Here is a 19092-nt window from a genome sequence, read left to right as displayed (position 1 = left end):
CAAGTTCAAGCCCTCTGGAAGATACCGTTTACTCTTCTAATGACGTGCGCCACATAAAACCTTGCCTAATATTCTCTTCTTCTCAATGTACTCTTGAGGGAAGGCAAACAGCCAATTTTTACGGTTTGCCCTGCGGCCCCTACTTTCGACATGAATCTTAAGTCACGCTATGCCAAAGCTTTCCCTACAAATGCTTTCATACATCACGAAAATATGGAAATATTTTATAAATACCTGAAATTCGGGGCCCCTTTGATTTGACACAAAAAGCATATACTGCAATGATGACCCCAGGAAAGTTCCATGTCCACGAGAATAGTCAAATGGCTATTTTACATTTCATCACCTGCAAAGGAGTAAGTTACATATTACATCAAATCAACAAAATAAAACAGTTCAAGATCCTGCACATTTCTCATAGCATCAGAATGATCTATTTCCAAAATCAACATATGGGGTTGGGTTGAGAAGTTTCATTGTAATTACCAGCCAGGTCCAGGCCGGGTCAGCCATTTACAAAGAAGCGAAATGACACTTTAGTTTAGAAGCATAAGCTTATATAAGAACTGTAGGAAATAAAATGCTTCTTACCTGATGGGATATCTCAGGCTGAGAGGTGTAATCATTTGTCTGTAACACAAAAAATAAAATTAGTTTCCAATCTCTCTTTAAATCAGATATGTCAACAAGAACTTTCAATCCCCCCCCCCAAAAAAAAAAAAAAAAAAAAAACTGCTGGTGGAAATATGCTTACACTATTCCTTCTCTTTGACATGAAGGCCTCAATTATTACTTAGGAGAAACTTCAAGAAATATTTTCAGTTGAAATCTTATGGAACGCACAATTGACACATTAAATGCTATCCAAAAATTGTGGGTTGGTTTGGTAAACTTTTACAAAACTCTTTTCACTTTTCAAACGCTAAAAGCTATTTTCAAAACTAGTTAACTAAACGGATTTTTAGATGTAACCCCCACCACGAACGCATTTTTCAAAACAAACTACAAAAATCTTTTCTAAACTCAAAACACTTCTAAAAAAAAATTAAAACACAACATATTTGTAAAAAATAAAATACAACCAGGGCCGCCAGATCACACCACGGTGGTGGCACTATTTCTTTTAAAAAAACAATCTTTTCTTTTATTTTATAAAAATATTTTTCAATTTTTAATTTTTACAAAACACTTCCTAAATTTTACCAAACCAATTCTTAACTTTTCTCAAATGTAGCCCCCACCAAATCAATTCTCAACTTTTACCTTTTTCAAAAGCCCAAAACATTTCCCAAAATTTATCAAACCAATTGCATATATTTTGTTAGACAAGACTTTTTTATTCTTTGGGACATAATCCATGATCTTCATTCCAGGATGGTAATAACCTTACCATAAGGCCAATAAACCCTATGGTTATTATTGTGGGACTTTATAGACCATCTTACCAATGTGATTGTATTCCCTGATTCATATTCAAATTCAAGCTTCTCGTCGTCACTTTGCGCATAAATAGACTGGAGAGTAAAACGCGTCACTGGGATTCCATTAGAACGCTGATGTTCATCCATTACAATCTGCCAAAAATAAGGATAATGTTAACATTAATGAAGCCCATAAGAATACGGCTGTTAGTGGTCTAAATGTTTGCACTAGTATTTATCAAAGAATGAATTGTAGAGCAATAAGATTTGATATCCTCAAATCAGGTACAATAAGATGTAACCGTGGGAGAGGGGTTCTGGACTTTCAAAGTTGTAACAGTTCTTTCAGGCATATCAGGCCCTTCTTGGTTGTCCCCCCATGCAGTTCATGTGTTGCTGAACCCATGTGTTTTAGGATTAACTGCTTGTATCAGACTTGGCTAAAACCTAATGCAGGGGTCATAATAGCTTTGTCCTCACCAAGTGATTTGGACCAACATCCCAATAATTTAGAGAATGATAAGGTCCTTTTGCCATTGCCCATTTTTATACTCTAGTATGGAGGTTTACAAATCCAAGCTCAAAAGGGGGAGGAAATGTTGGAGTTTCAAATGATTATGCGAGATTACAACCACGGCGGCATATTACATGAGAAAAAAAATATATCATATTTCAGCATCCCATAACTGAAACAACTCAAAAATCAAGCATTACTTTAATATACTGATTGTTGTTAAGAACATTCAAAAAAGTATCATAACATATACTGTCCAAAGTGCGCAGCCAGTTAAATAATGAATGTACGAACAATGATTTAAACTTAGTTTCCATCCAACACTACGTAGTTAAAAGAACGATTATTTCTCTTCTGTCAAATTGTCCACATAATGCAAACAGGAACTACCCACAACTCCTTTCTCCTGCCAACTGATTCTCCCATTTTATTTATTTTTTCTTTTTTTGATAAGTAAGAATATTTTATTAAAATACGTAAGGCGCCTCTAAGTACGCCGAGAGTATACACAGAAACCACCAAAGCCAGCCCACAAAAGGAAAAAACCCAAACAAACCCACAAGGATCAATCCTAAAACCCACAATGAGCACCCATAACACTCAGAGCCCAAAAAACAGAAAAACAGAAGAAGCCCCCATCAAACACCCATAAAGAAGGCTAGAAAGAAAATGGGAGAGAGAGAGAGAGATCTGAGGAACAAAAAGAAGGCTAGAAAGAAAAATTGAAAAATTCAACAAGAAGAGATCCCTGTAGCCCACTTGATACCATTCCTATGTACAGTTTACACATGTTTGATTCTTGGTATGGGTCAGGTAAACCATGAGAACAGCCATGAAACAAACTAGCCTATATGATTAGTTCATGTGTTCACCCAAGGACCGAAAACAGAACTCTTATTAATTAAACGAAGCATGCCGAAATGGTTTGCCTGCTTTCGTTTTTAGGTTGACCAATCCCAAGTCACAACTTGCACCCATGGGAACAGCCAATTAGAAAACAACGTGAACATGGAGGCAACATCATAAGAAAATACAAAGCAAAATGAGAAATTTTTAATATACCTTATAACCAAAAAGTTCACAACATGCCCTCCTGAACACTGAAATTCTATCCGCAAAAACAGTCTTGTATCTGTTCCACGGGTATGTTCAAACACTTTGGCTTAAAAAAACACTGAAATAAGAAACGAAATATTTCCATCAAGGACTTACCTCTCTTCACGTTTTTCAAGCGTCGCAATTTGTTCTTTTAACTGCGTTATCTTCCCAGATATATAGGAATCCACCAGTTTCCCAGCATCACCTGAATAGTTAAAAGATGCAATACGGGAAAGAAATGAACTCGTTGCTTAACAGTGTAAGGAAGAAAGTTGTGACAATAACTGTAAAATCAATACAGGTAACCAACTATTACTTATTAAACATCCTTTTGAATTCCTATCACCATTCAAGATGTGTTTATTCAAAGTATAGAAGCAACCCATAACAGATAGCACCAATATTCATCACCGCCACATGGTATATGCAGTTTCAAGATCTTTCAAAGTCTGTCAATACCTCCTGTTTTGGGATTGGGAGATATACTCAAATATGTGGTCTTTAAGGAGGGAGTGGGTGGGGAACCAACACTCTTGTTTAGTTAGACAAAGGACAGCAAGATACGGGAACTAACTTCACAAACTTCTGTTCTCCTCCATGCCTCAATTCAGTGGAATCCACAATGTCAATGAATGCCACTAGACTAATCATATAAGTTAACTTCCAATGTCAGCAACACCCTTGAAATCATCAAGATACACCCAAAAAGAGAAAGAAACAAAAGTTGAAAGTGAATAGCAATAATAAACAAAAACACTAAACACCATACTACTTACAGTCTTACAGCATAAGTAAAGCCTGAAAAACAAAGGTTTATGCAACAAGGGCCCCAAGAAGAAAAGATTCAAGAAACAATGTTTTTTATACCGGTCTGACTTTTCAATTCTTCAACAGCTTGTAACTTCTCCTTGGTCTTCTGCAACTCAGTTTGTAAAGCCTCTATAGTTCGTTTTGCCTCATTATCAACTGCAAGGGTATTTACCATCCGCAAAACTTTTGTACTTGCAGCAGAATAATCACCATGGCCCAACTGTGGATGGAAAAAGCAACAAAAAAGTTACCAATGACACTGGGCAAGAACATAAAACAAATTGAGCATCTTTATGAAATGAATCATTTGCCCATATAAGTCTCAACAATATCTCAAAATAAAGAAAGAACATGACAAAATCTATGATTTCTAATTAAAACATTTAAAAAAAGATCAAGGGTTTCCCATGACATAAAAACTAGCTGAACATATCTAATTTAAATATCATTGAATCCTCAATTTATAAATAAAAACAATTAGGGAGCATAAAGTACAAAAAGAAATATAAGCATCAAGTAACAGCATACGAGAACCTTTGATGATCATTCAAGATTAAAAAGTAATAGTAAATAACATTCTTATAAACCTCCCTGCGTACTTGGATTGCACCCCGTTGCGCATTTTAATAAGATTGATTTACTAAGAAAAAAACTATTTTCATAAACCCAATGAACGACCATAGAATCCAGAGTATTCTTTATGAAGAAAAGCAAGGATCAATTCCAGCTCCAGGCACATATGACAAACTACTCCATTAAGCAAAAGCAACCATCAGCAGAACCACAGGATGCCTGTTAATATTGCATCATCAAGAAGACAGCTTAAAAAGGCAAGAAGCTGAGGCAAAACCTTCAGCCATCTACAAGGCAAGGCAAGGCAAGATTAGTCTCTGTTGAATTGCATATTTCTTTAACTGATCTCCCTTGAATTGCAAAGCTTAACATCGTTTCCTCAGCAACTCAATATGCAACTTCTTGTTATTTATCAACTCCGCATGCATGGAGAAAAAATTGGTAGGAAAGCTTATATTGCAGAAGATTTTTTTTAAGAAACCATTCAAGCCTTAAATCAAATGCTTCACCACAGATGTATCAGGAAGAGAGAAACGTATTGTTCCAGTAATCCTCAGAACATCTTTACCTTTGACTCCAATAGGGATCTCTGAACGAAGCCGATCACCCTCCCTCTCCAATGACTTTATTCTCCTTGCCGCATTTATTTAACCTCTCATTGAGCAACCTTATCTCTTCATATTGATGAGTATTGACTTCCTTCTGTTCACGTAAACTACTCTTCAGTTCTTTAATACATAATTCTTTCTTTGCAATAGACGATTCAAGCTCCTGTCCACGCAAACCAAGTCACAAACAAGACCATATGAGAGATCGCATGAATAAAATAAGAGGCATGGGAGGAAAAATAATATAACCTGAAGAACAGCCCCACTGACTGCTTCATCTCCTGCTTCATCATTCTTTGGCCTCTTGAATTCATTTACAAGATTTCTTAATTCATCTCTTTCTTCGGTAACCATAGAAAGCTACAATACACAGTCAATAGTTTAGCATCAAATGATTGAACGGGAGAAAAATATAAACAAGTTAAACATTACAGATGTAAGAACCCAACATGGCATATGTATACATCCATTCAGAAGAATCTGAACGATACTCATACAACAGAATTCACAGTCAACATGAGTGCAATACCCAGTCAATTATCATCTCAAGCAATAAGCTTGTCACATCCAATCTCATACAAGAACTGGACAAAAAAAAATGGGGGCAAAATAACCAGTATTTTCAAGAAAAAGGTCAATCCAAAGAATATAATGGCAGCCATTCCTTCACCAATGGGGCCAACCCATGTACACAAGATGTTAAGAAGAGCCATTATAGACAGAAGAGAAACAAATTAAAAATTAAAGACAAAGATCGACATCAAAAATATCTAGAAGAAATAGAAACAGCCATTAACATAAATAAACTGCACACATAAGCAGCTGTGAGGTCTGACAGGACACTCTGCTCCTTTGACTGCCGGCTGTTCATCGACCATTAACTCCAAAACAAAAACAAAGGTGCAACCCCCGAAACTTGCTGGATAGTCTTACTGTGAATCTAACATGCCAGGTAGAACTAGTAAACGAACTGACATTGGCAAAAGCCAAGTTCCCCCAAACAAGGACTTCATAGAGCACCAAAGCTATTGTGTGTGTGTGTGTGTGTGTGTAAGCAAGTACAAGCAGCCAACTTGCAGCCTAAGCTAATTGCTTTTGTGTGTGTGAAGCAAGTAAAGGCAGCCGACTGTCAGCCTAAGCTAATTGCTTGTGTGTATGTGTGTGTGTGTGTGAGCAAGTACAAGCAACAGACTTTCCGCCTAAGCTAATTGCTTACCACACCCTAACCTATGAAGGTTAAAATATTAAATCCTGATTCTTATAATGAAAAAGGCCTGGTTAAAAAATATATTAGCCTGATCTCTTTGTCCAAAAGAAACACATGAGAGAATTCAAGGCCTTAGACATTCTCAATTCATTATCACCCCCTCCTTATCTGCTACTTCAGCAATTTATATGCAACCTTTTTCTTGCTTACAATCGACTTGTGAATGAATACTCATATGAACTGAAATGCATATTGAAAACCTAAAGATTGCGGGAAGATAGGTGCATAACACCATTTCCACTAGTTTTTAACACTCAATCCTCTTTGTTACATCTGAAGTCTAACATCAGTCACTTGTTAGCCAGGATCCTATCATATGGCATAAAAACATCTAATCAAACACTTACCATCAATTCAATCCTCTTAACCTCTGATTTTGATACTTCTGCCTTCTCTTTCGCCAATGCAACCTCAGTTTCGGCATTTTTTTTCCACTTTGTGCAGCATCAAGAGCCACCTCCAATTGTTTTAAGCGAGCATTTGCATCTCCAACCTTCATCATGCTATCAATCACCTCTCTACATCAAATAAAATATCTCAACAACAACAAAAAACACGTTGATACTGAAAATTAGAATACTTCAAAGGTACATCGACACATTCTGTCATCATGCAGTTGCATGCATGTTAATCGAACCAGAAAGTATAAGAACAGAAAAAGAATGCTGTACAGCATTACTGCCATAAGGGAAGCTGGCAACTCAGAAAATTGACAAGCGAACTTTTGAGAAAGAAAATCACAGCAGAGCCAAATTATTAAAAAAATAATATTTGTATATACTGTAAGAGTTGGATTAGACATCAGCAAAATCCTCATTAATAACTTAACCGCGACTAGAACCAAAAGTAACAAAGAAAAAAAAAATGCATTCAGAGACCTAAACCCAAAAATAGACAACTACATAATTAGTTGAACAAAACTCTTCCAACAAATACATTTCCTAACCTCAAAAAAGGATCTACCACACAACCCTGTAAAAATCTGAACCCCCTCCCCTAAAATGTCAAGAAACTCGTTGAAGCTTCTCAATATGGTTTGCAACACCTACAAGGACAAGGAGAGGGAAGAGGGACATGAAATACATAGGCAAATTGGAAATTGGAAATGGTGCTCTTGATAAGGGTAATCCTACCACCCTTGGACAAGTACATCATTTTCCAACCAGCCAGCCGCCACTCTACCTTCTCAATAAACGTACCAAATAGCCTTTAACTGATAAAAGACTCCCAATAGAAGACCAAGATACTTCAAAGGAATAGAAGAGTCCTTACAGCCCAGGATGCCAGCCAACACATCCACAATAGAAGAGTCCTTGCAGCCCAGGATGCCAGCCAACCCATCCACATTAAAGACATTACCCACAAGAACCAATTCCGACATAGTTAGATTAATCTACTTTCTTTTCTTTTTTTTTGAGTAATGGAGATTTTATAAGAAAGTGTAATGCGCCCCTAAGTACACAGAGAGCACCTAACAAAAACCCAGAGAAAACAATCAAAACCCACAAAAATGAAAAGCCCTCAAACCCAATAAGCACACCAACCTGAAACCCACAAAACACCAAAAGCCCTCTGACCCGAAACCCACACGAAGCACTCAACACTAAAGCACATGAGCATTGCCTTTCCCACGGCTAGAGGACAAGATGCAATGTCATAATTTATGGAGCATTCTAAGTTCAACAGCTCCCTTCTACCTCTAGTCTTAGAACGCGCACCTTTACCTCCGATGATGATCCTCTTCAATGGCTTTTAGGAGAGCCAAAGTCATATCCTCAAACCCCTCACATGAGAACCCCACCACAGGGTCCTCACAATCCTAAGCCCAATCCAAGGGCATGGCAGGAGGAAAAACATCCAAAGGATAAGGATTTCCTCATCCCACAAATCGTCTCCCTGATCCCACACCACCATCTTCAAAGACAGACCAAAGCCTACCGGCCACTTTTAATATTGAATCAAACCAGTCAACCTGAAATCATCACCCTTGTCAGGAACTGGAGTGACGAAGGAATAACCACCCAAAGGGAAGGGAAAAACCCCTTCCTCCCCAACTTCTCTTACAAACAAAGCTGACAATGACTTCAAACCGGAAACTTCGAAGCATAAAACTAAGGCATGTAGATAGCATACGTGGTCAAGATTGGCCCCACAAAAAATCAGAGTGTCATCCGCAAACAACATGTGTGATATGCTAACTACACCAGAGTGCCTAGACCTTGCAACGAATCCTAAGAGAAAACCCCCATTAACCGTTGCAATAAGCATTTATTTAAAGCCTCATAACGATAACAAACAGGAAGGGTGACAAAGGATCTCCTTGTTTCAACCACGAGAGCTACTAAAGAAGCCAAACAGAGAGCCATTTACCAAAATGGTAAAACACACCGAAGAAATACAATGCGCTATCCAAGAGCGTCATTTCTCCTCGAAACCGCATCTCCTCAATAGATAAAGTAAAAAATCCCAAATGACATGATCATAGGCCTTCTCAATATTCAATTTGCAAAGCACCCCTGACTCACCAAATCTAGGGCTTCGAAATAATCTTCTCCAGAACCCTTCTCATCCTATTGGCAAGGACTTTGGCAATAATCTTGTAAGCTTCACTTACAAGACTAATGGGACGAAAGTCCTTACGATAAATAGCCCTAGATTTCTTTGGAATGAGAGCAATGAAGGTGGCTAAGAGTTTTTTCAAACTTACTACTAGTATGAAAATCATGAAACACCCCCATAATATCTACCTCGATCACATCCCACAATCTTGGAAAAAAATGCAAAAGTAAAGCCATCAGGACCTAGCGCCTTCACTATGTTCATACTTTTTACCACCCCAAGGACCTCACTCTCCTCAAACAGACTCTTTAACCAAGAGACCTCCTCCGCGCTTATGTCGTCGAAAGTAAGGCCATCCAGTTTGGGCCGCCAACTGAACTGTTCTGAAAATAGTCCATAATAGAATTGCACAATGTGATCCCTGATAGCACGTTGGTCAGAAGAAACTGAACTGTTTGTAGACAGCGTCTCAATGGAGTTGTTTCTCCTATTCAAGTTGGCCACCAAATGGAAAAATAAAATAAATAAAATAAAATAAAATAAAATAAAATAAAATAAAAATCGTGCATTTGTCACCTTCTCTTAGCCATAGAGCCCTAGACTCTTGCCTCCAACTGATCTCCTCCAATAAAGTAGCTTTTTCCAGCACACTTATAACCATGGTTTTCCTCAACTTTACTTCAGCAACTAAAGCTCTCTCTACCTCCACTCCATCAAGAACACGCAACTCCTCCAAAAGAGATTTTTATGAGCCTCCACGTTACCAAATACCTGCTCATTCCAGCTTCTTAAGCCACACATTCTCAAACTTAGAAGATCTTTTGCCCCCTTGAATTCCACCACAATCAAGGAGAAAGGGGAAATGATCTATAAGCACAATCTATGAAATAAATCAAGAAAGTTAGCTTCCCATTCCGGGGAAACAAGAAGCCTATCAATCCTTGACCAAGAAGGGGAATCCCAGTTGTTGGACCATGTAAAAGTCCCCCCTACAAGGGGAAGATCCATAAGACCCTACTCATAAATAAAATTAGAAAAATCCAACATAGCGGGACAAAAATGAACATTACCCTATCTTTCACTCGGAAAACAGGTGACGTTGAAGTCTCTCCCAATGCACCACAGCAAAAAAATTTCACCAACTGATCAAACCAGTCAATTCCCCCCATAAATACCTTCTGTCACAATCGGAATGTGGCCCATAAACCCACAATGGCCCAAGAGAAACCATCTTCGACATTTCTAAAGGAGTAGGCAACCGTAAACTCCCCCACACGCTCTTCAATTTCTCCACAACCCTCCTATCCCACATAAGCAGAATTCCACCGGAGGCCCCTCTAGAAGATGAGTAGCACCAATCCACATGTTGACACCCCCACAAACTGCAAACTACACTTCTAGAGATGGGCTCAAATTTAGATCCCTGCAAATAAATGATATCCGCCTTCCACTGTCTAAGTAAATTTCTAACTCTCAGGCGCTTATCCCCCTCACTTAACCCTCTCACATTCCATGATAACAACTTGGGCTTCATAAATAACTACCTGCAACCCTCCCCTTCATTCTACCGGCCTGACGCTATTCGCATCATAATCAATGGTCGTAAACAAGACCAAAAGCTCCTCTTCGAAATTAGATACATCTCCTGACTGAAAAAAAAAAAAAAAAAAAAAAAAAAAAAAAAAAAAAACAAAAAAAACAAAAACAAAAACAAACAAACAAACAAAAAACAAAAGGATAACAAAAGCATCCTGTAAACTAACAAAAAATCAAAGACCTAATCCACGACTAAAAACCAACTCAAGTAAGCCTGATTCCTAACAAAATAGGGTCAGCTACACAAAGCCTTTTTCACCATTCAGCCCTACCAAGACCTAAGCAGATACCTTCAATAATATCATAACTTAAACTGACAATTAATGCAGAGAAAATCCATCATTCATCAATGCCATTGGCCTACTCTGAAAAGTTCAATGGTTGGATGAATTGCTCCTGTTTAATCATTCTGCACAATCAAGAAGCAACAAACAAACTTTTCCACCTTCGATATTTAATGTCAAGCCGCTTTTTCCTTATACAATTAGTCATATGCAAGTTCTTTCTCACGAGTGCTATGATAATCATTTATGCACATGACGAGACCATATTAGTCAGCAACTTTCGTCCTCTCACATGTAGAAAAATGATTTAGATCTCTGGTAAAAATATTTAATTACACAGACTGCACTTTTGCTCCAAAGCCTTTGACCATTGAAGCAATATCAAACCCAGTTTCCCATCTACCACTGTTGCCATATTTGGACCTATCACACCCCTCTAAAGATTAACCAGTTCAGCCTTAAAGTATAATACCACTTTCCAGGATCAACTTAGTGCATGAAGATATGGGACATTTTTTTAGTCCCCATTCCCTTTCAGTGTACACACCATATCCCAATTCACCGCCCATTTAACATGACAACACACGGAGATATGGGACATAACCACTTATCTGATCGTATTTTAAACCATTCAAGTTTCCTACTAGAAAATATAATAACCCATCTATAGAAACAAAGTATAATCAAAGGTCCAAACCCAGTTTCTCATCATAAGTCAGATCATAAATAGGTACCACAGGTGATCCACTTGTAAGCCATGTATATATCATAGAGTCCTCAATAGAGTATGCACAAAGAGAGAGAGAGGGCGATGGGAGTTTGAGGGGGGACACTCATAATGCACATAATGTGAACACAAAAAATAGTTTTAAGACTTACGAAAAAAGAAACCAAATCTTGAAGCATCAATACAAAACATTCACTATCAATAAATTCAAATCATAGGTGAAGAGTAATGGCACAATGTACCAAATAAGCTGGGGAAAGAGCCAATGAATTTTGATGTTGAGGCAAATGTCCATTTTCAATCAGACAATCACCTAAAGTTGCCTTAATAGTACAATGCTATAAGAAACAATTCCACCGCAAAAAGATAAACAATTAAATAATAAAAAATGGAAGAACGAAGCTAAAATATCATCCAATGACCTCTCCAAGTCTTCGAAACACCTATTATTTTGTTCCTTCCATAAGCACAAAAAAATGCAAGTCGGCACTCTACCAAATCCCAGCACTCCTCAGCCTTTCAAAAGTCCACCAACAAGCAAACAAGTCAATAACTCTTATAGGCATAACCCAAGACATACAAAGCGAGTAAAGAAAGCACTCCACAGAGCGGAAGCCACATCGCAATGAAGAATAAGGTGATCCACCGATTCCCCATTTCTCTTACACATGCAGCATCTATCCACCATAATAACGTACATCTTCCTAAGATTATCCAATGTAAGGATCTTGCCTAGGGCTATCAACCGTGCAAAAAAAGCCGCTCTCGAAGGAGCCTGAGTCCGCCACACACTCTTTCAAGGGAATCTCCTACCTACAGAGCATGCCAAGGACCAAAAGAAGGAATTGACCTTGAACAAACCTCTTTTGGAAGATACCCACCAAAGCCTACCTTCGCTACCTCTTCTCACAATGACTGAGTGCAACACATGGAAGAAGGAAACAAAGACATACATCTCCCAATCATGTGTCTCTTTACAAAAGCTCACGCTCCACTAGTTGGAAACGCCCAAAAACTCCAAATTAGCTGCAATAGAGGCATCATTCACACCAGCAATACCAACTAAAACAGGAAAAACTTCCTTAAGAACCATATCTCTGCACCACAGATCATGCCAAAATCTGGTCCTAGCCTCATCCCTTACCTCAAATCTAGAAAAGACTGAGAATGTCTCCCACCCTTTCCTGATCTTCCACAACCCCACCCCAAAGGCACCTCCAGGCTCAATGGAGCACTACCCACCCCATAAATTGCCAAACTTATAATCCACTACAACTCTTCACCAAGCTTCTCTCTCAATCCCATAATGCCACAACCATTTACCTAACAGAGCGCGGTTGAACATCATCAAATTTCTGATACCCAACCCTCCTTCTGAGATTGGGATACAAACTTTAGATCAATTCACCAATGATATTTGAACTCCTTACCAAGCCCACCCCATGAAAAATTCCTTTGTAGCTTCTCAATGCGACTAGCAACACTCGCCAGGAGAGGGAAGAGAGCCAAATTCATTCACAAACAAATTGGAGTGAAGCCTCGTATTCAACTCAAGGTAGTACTTGCATTATGACGAAAAGCCCCATCAAATCCTTACTCAATTTTTCCTCCTTTATAGGGTTTCGTCAACAAAACCATGGACAAACAATAAAAGAAATTCAAGAAACAGAAGGTTCTTTTCTTATACATGTTATTCAGAAAACACAAAGTGAGCATATCATCCTATTGGGGGCATTTACACCACTTCAATTCTGTGACGACCCGTTTTTTTTTTTTATATACAAACATAAACGAGTCATCACAGTGGCACGACTAAGTGTCGCTCAGCCAACATAGACACATGTCCCATAAAATGTACCTGATATACAGAGTTACATCTACAGCGGAATAAATCATGATACCAATACACATAGCGGAAAAGCATAACTATAAATGAACCTGTTATCTATACATAAGTGAGCCATAACACAAATCTATCTGTTTAAAGTTTAACTACATTTTACTAATACAAAAGAATGGCTTATACAAAATAATGTGTGACACACACGTCACAAGCCATATACAAAAGTACCCAAAATGAGGACACCTCAGTCCTATCCCACTACGACTGTCGCTACGGGCTTCAATCGTAGTATCCCAAGTAGTGAGCTACCGGATCATCATCCGCCTCAAGAGTACCTGCAATCACAGGAATATCATCTACACGGTTGTGGTGGTATCCACATCCGCATAGGTGAATGAATGAGTTCACCGCCTTAGCATGAAACATACTAAGACCTCAGTGGTATAAGACTAACTGAGTTTTCACAAAGAACCAACCTCTATTTATTTTTAGTCGTGCGAGCACTATATTAGCCACCATTTACCAACAGCTAATGCAGCAAACACCGACTATTTAGAAAACATTTAAAACATACTATATAGCTGTGAACATATATAGAAGTTCCAATCTACCGCTTAGAAAATTCTACATATAGACTCCTCTATAATAATACTTTTCACCGGTCGCTTGGACATATGTGCACACGATCACTCCATCACAGATATCACGTATACACATAAGTCTTAAGCAAAGAACATGGCATCTTACTCTTCCGTACTAGGACAACATCCGTCAACAAAATACTCGCAACACCATCTCTAATCGTATTTCAGCTTCGTGCCTTGACGCCAGTAGATCATGAGAGCACTAGAGCTAAACTCAATCATGCTAACACGTCTTTCCTGTAGAACAAGAACAGTCAACCTTCCTACTCATAGACATGCCATTACTCGCACCTGGGCAATCATGTATCCATGTACTTTCAAGTTCAATGTATGCTATTAACACATGTGACCATCCGATAAAAGTATACATAAGATCTTTTCCATGAAGACTCTTATGCATACCAATACGTCTAGTAAAACTACTCATAACATAAAAACATCACTCATTAAACAATGCTATACATGATATGCATGACTGGGTCTACTGGGGCTTCGGTCCCCCACGATGCTGATAACTGTTGTTTTACTGTGTATCCTGTTCTTTTACTGCTGTACTACTGTTGATGTATGCCCTATACTACATGCTCAATGTTCCGTGCTTGACCAATATATATTTCACTACTGTATCATGCTCAAATCATGCAGTTTTTAAATCACGTCCTCTCAAAACTAAACAAATCCAGCATTTAATCCAACACTTTGAAATCATTCAAAACTTATTTTCTTTATCAAATCTACGCAGTTTCAACATGACATGTTCTCAAACCATTTGCATAATTTAAATCTCAACCGCAGAACTTAACACTTTAAATCTATTCAATACTTTTCACTCATACACTATCTCTTTAACATCATTGATATAGTTTAAACATAATTGAAACTAAACAAATCATCTCAAAGCATATACATTTCATCATATGGTTGGTTCGGATTCATAAACAATATATATATTTTTATCAATCCAATACATATAAAAATATATGTTTTCTCAGTGAGTGGAATACCCACCTCAGATTGCTTGTACTCCCAATATCCAAACGACTCTAAGCTCAACCGTAACGTGCCGCTAAAAATACAAGACATTGAATTAGTTAGTATTCTAACTAATAGTACCATTAGGTAGCTTTTGAATCGCTCAAAAGTCACACTACTATGTTACCCACAAAATTTAAGGGTTTACATTACTACCCATTATTAACTAAACCTATAAATAGAATTATTCCTAGGTTTACAATTAAAATCTTCAACTTCTGAAAACTACTAGCATTAGGACCTAACCCATATATACCTAACATTCCTAAATATTAATCTATAATTTCTAATTACTTTATTAAACTCAATATTGCTAACCCATAAGCATTACTTAGGGTTAACCACAATAAATAGCATTTTAACAAAATACCCAAAAAACTAAAGTCTATGAAAAACTTACCAAAAATTCACCACACCAAGACCCGATGCTCGGGAAGCTCCTAGCAACTCCAAACCACACAAAATCTAGAGAAAACGCCAAGTTAAACTAATTTCTACAAGATTTATAAAAATCTCCAAAAATGCGAATTTAGCGATTTACCTCAAAATGTAGATCGAGCTTCAAGGATTACGTTACCGAAGTCGGATCTAAGATTGGACCGTTGGATCTTTGTATATCGTAGTTTTTATATGAAATTTCAAAAGAGGAAAAATGAGGAAAGACGAGGAAGAAGCTCTCGGTGGTTCAATAAAAACAACAAAGAGGCACTGCCTCTTTTATCACACAGGCCATTCGGCCACTTAAAGCAAAATGGCCACCTGGCCATTTTGATGAGTGAAAGGGCTTTGCCCTTCACTTAATGAATGTGGGGCGCAGGTGCGCCCCACGTTCTTCTGTTATATATATATATATATAATTTTATTCTATTTTATAAATTTAATTTAATTTTCTTTTCCATTCTTTTTCTTTTGATTTCATTTATTTAAATCTTTATTTTATTTCACTTATCTTTTCTAGCATTTCTATTTTCTATATTTGTATTTCTTATTTCATTATTTTCACTTATATTCTTTTCTGCTCTTTTATTTAGACTTTAAAAATATTAATTACATTTTTTTTTCTTTTCTTGACTACTATTTACAAATCCACAAAACAAAAATGAAACACTTTACCACACTAAATAGACTTATTCTTATTTAATCCTAATAAACCCATTAAACATTTTCTTGGACATTACAAATTCATCCTTCAATGCCTCCACACACTCTAGCTTTTTTTTGTAATTATTATAAAAGCAAAAATTCATTCACAACCATGGAGAGAAGCCTTGTACAATTCAACTTGAGGTAGTTACCCATATTATGACATCACAAAAATTGCATAACCTAGCCAAGAAATGTCATTATAGGATTTAGAGTTTATTTGATAATTTGCATACTTCAAACATATGACAGTAGCTTGAATATATAGAATACCGAAACATCTAGATAACCTCTAGATGTGATTTACATCAACAGAACTTGTAGCATAACCCATCTAACCTTATCCCTTGATTATAGAGACCTAGTGTATTACAACTCAACTATCTTAACATTTATCTAAACAACAAGAGACTTAATCTAACTCTATCACTTTAGCTTGATCACTAGTAGATAAGTCGTTTGATCCAATACGCCCCCTCAAACTCGACGTGGGTAAACTCGATGTGGGTAACTGAATGTTGAGGTTGGATTTGAGTAGAATGAAGCGTGCAGAAGTCAAAGGCTTTGCAAGGATGTTTGTCAACTGTTCTTGCCCTGAAATAAAACATACATCTAGAGTCTTTTCAGCAACCATATCTTAGACAAAATGATAATCGATTTCTATATGCTTTGTGCGAGCATGATAGAGTGGATTGGACGTGAGATATGTGGCTCCAATGTTGTCACAATGCAAAACTGATGTGCGGGGAGAAGTGATACCAAGTTCACCTAGTAGAGTTTGAATCCAAACTAACTCAGCTGATGCATTTGCAATGGCTTTGTACTCGGCTTCAGTACTAGAGCGCGATAACGTTGGTTGTTTCTTGGAGCTCCGTGAGAGAATATTTTTACCAAGAACACAATAGCCTGACATGGAGCGTTTGTCATCTGGACAGCTGGCCCAATCTGAATCTGAGAAGGCAGTGAGTTGCTTGGAGGAGTTTCTGTGAATGCAGAAAGTATGAGAAATGGTAGACTTCAAATAGCACATGATACACTTCACTGCAGACCAATGAGTGTTCCGGGGGTCTTGCATAAATTGGGAGACTTTGTTGACCACAAATGAAACATCGGGACGGATTAGAGATAAATATTGAAGAGAGCCGACGGTGCTGCGGTACAAAGTTGTGTCCATAATGGTTGATCCTTCAAAACAACTAAGAGTGGTTGAAGCCGCCATAGGAGTAGAAAGAGGCTTCACAAGAACCATATTAGTCTTTGTTAGAATGTCATGAATGTACCTCTGTTGAGATAGATGTAGACCATCTGAATGTCATGTAGCTTCAACTCCAAGGAAGAAGTGGAGAGGCCTGAGATCTTTGAGTGCAAAGGATGAGTGGAGATCACTTGTGATCTTAGAAATAGCCGTTGGATGGGAATTGGTGATGATGATCATATCATCAACGTACATCAACACAAAGATAGTAATGCCCAAAGCTTCGTAAATGAACAAGGAAGAGTCGGACTTGGAACTGTGGAATTTCAGTTCAAGTAACTGTACAATTAAGCGCAAAAACCATACGCGGGGGGCTTGTTTCAAACCATAAATGGCTTTGTGAAGCTTGCAGACTGCTGTTGAATAAGTAGGATGCTGAAATCCTAGGGGTTGAGCTATATAAACCGTTTCTTGAAGAAGACCATGTAGGAAAGCATTGCTGACATCCACCTGAGGAATTGCCCAACCTGCAGAGACAGCAATGGCTAACACAGTTCTAATTGTGATAGGTTTAACCACTGGACTGTAAGTTTCAGCAAAGTCAATCCCAGGTTGTTAATGAAACCCTTTGGCCACTAAACGAGCCTTGTACCTTTCGACTTGCCCATCAGCCTTTCTTTTAATTCAGAATACCCATTTAGAGCCAACTATTTTCATAGTTGGTGAACACGGGACAAGAGACCAAATTCCATTTTTTAGGAGAGCATCAAACTCGGTATTCATTGTTGCGTGCCACTCAGCAAGTTTGCTGGTTTGAGAGAAGCAGGTTGGTTCCTCTTCATGTAGTGCAATAGAAGCCATGAGAGCTTGAGGAGGGGGATACCTGATTCTGCCATCAGTGAACTTTGAAGGTTTTACAATCAAATTCTGAGACCGTGTGGTCATGCCATGGACTCATATTGGAGGAGCTAACTCGGTTTCAGTGGATGAATCAAAAGGAACGATTGGATAAATATTGTGGGAGACAATGTCGGTTTTTGTGGGAGATGAGGCAGAAGGAGATGGGTTGTTAGATGGAATGTTAATAGCTTCACTCCTGGAGGCAGGCAGTGTATGAGATGATGGAAGAACTAAAGGGACAGTCAAGGATGTATGAGATTTGGAAGAAGAGGAGGTGCTAGGAAGTTTAGATTTGAAGAATGGAAAGTTGTTTTCATTGAAAACAACATGACGTGCAATATAGACTCTACCAGAAGGGATATGAAGACATTTATACCCAAGATGATTTTTGTTGTATCCTATGAACACGCAGGATGTGGAACGGAAAGAAAATTTAGTAGAGTTATATGGAGGAAGGAATGGCCAACACTCGCAACCAAAAAAATTTAAGAATTTATAGTTAGGAGAATGATGAAAGAGACACTTAAAGAGAGACTTATTCTTTGGGACTTTAGGGGGAAGTCTATTAATCAGATAAGTGGCGGTTTCAAAGGCCGAGTCCCAAAAATTTAATGATATACTAACAGTGGCTAGGAGGGATAACCCAATTTCAACACCGTGTCGATGTTTTCTTTCTACAGTTCCCATTTGATGGTGGGTATGTGGACAACTTAGTCGATAAGAGATTCTCATTGAAGTGAAAGAGGTTTGAAGGGGACGAAATTCGCCACCATTGTCACTCTAGACAAAGATGATTTTTGTATTGAAATAAGTTTCAACAAGTTGTTTAAACCTAAGAAAAGTAGCACAAACTTTAGATTTTGTTTCAAGAGGATAAA

The 19092-nt window shown here is 37.9% G+C and overlaps 1 protein-coding gene, 1 long non-coding RNA gene and 1 pseudogene across 2 annotated transcripts; all 3 read right to left on the bottom strand.

Annotated features, from left to right (window-relative positions):
* Window positions 1-304: 304 nt before the first annotated feature.
* LOC133881353 (mitotic spindle checkpoint protein MAD1-like) lies at window positions 305-7672 on the bottom strand (annotated as a pseudogene).
* A 5663-nt stretch (window positions 7673-13335) lies between these two features.
* On the bottom strand, window positions 13336-15521 carry LOC133880913 (uncharacterized). Its single transcript, XR_009902462.1, has 3 exons — window positions 15377-15521; window positions 14953-15010; window positions 13336-13656 (listed from the first exon to the last, which is right to left on the bottom strand). It is a non-coding gene; the product is annotated as an uncharacterized LOC133880913 (long non-coding RNA).
* A 1010-nt stretch (window positions 15522-16531) lies between these two features.
* LOC133881352 (uncharacterized mitochondrial protein AtMg00810-like) lies at window positions 16532-17368 on the bottom strand. Its single transcript, XM_062320273.1, has 2 exons — window positions 16879-17368; window positions 16532-16713 (listed from the first exon to the last, which is right to left on the bottom strand). The coding sequence occupies exons 1-2, from the start codon at window positions 17366-17368 to the stop codon at window positions 16532-16534; spliced, it is 672 nt and encodes a 223-aa protein (XP_062176257.1).
* Between the last annotated feature and the right edge of the window lie 1724 nt (window positions 17369-19092).

Source organism: Alnus glutinosa, chromosome 11 (genome assembly GCF_958979055.1).
Source record: "Alnus glutinosa chromosome 11, dhAlnGlut1.1, whole genome shotgun sequence".
Taxonomy (NCBI): domain Eukaryota; kingdom Viridiplantae; phylum Streptophyta; class Magnoliopsida; order Fagales; family Betulaceae; genus Alnus; species Alnus glutinosa.
The sequence above is the reverse complement of the archived record's forward strand: the minus strand, read 5'-3'. Positions and strand labels throughout refer to the sequence as shown.

Bases quoted from the DNA above. Each gene is read 5' to 3' on its own strand.
- LOC133881352 (XM_062320273.1), bottom strand. From the start codon at position 17,368: ATGGTTCTTGTGAAGCCTCTTTCTACTCCTATGGCGGCTTCAACCACT. The intron at 16,714-16,878 runs GTATCACTTCTC...GTTTTATTTCAG, and splicing joins AACTCTACTAGGTGAACTTG to GGCAAGAACAGTTGACAAAC.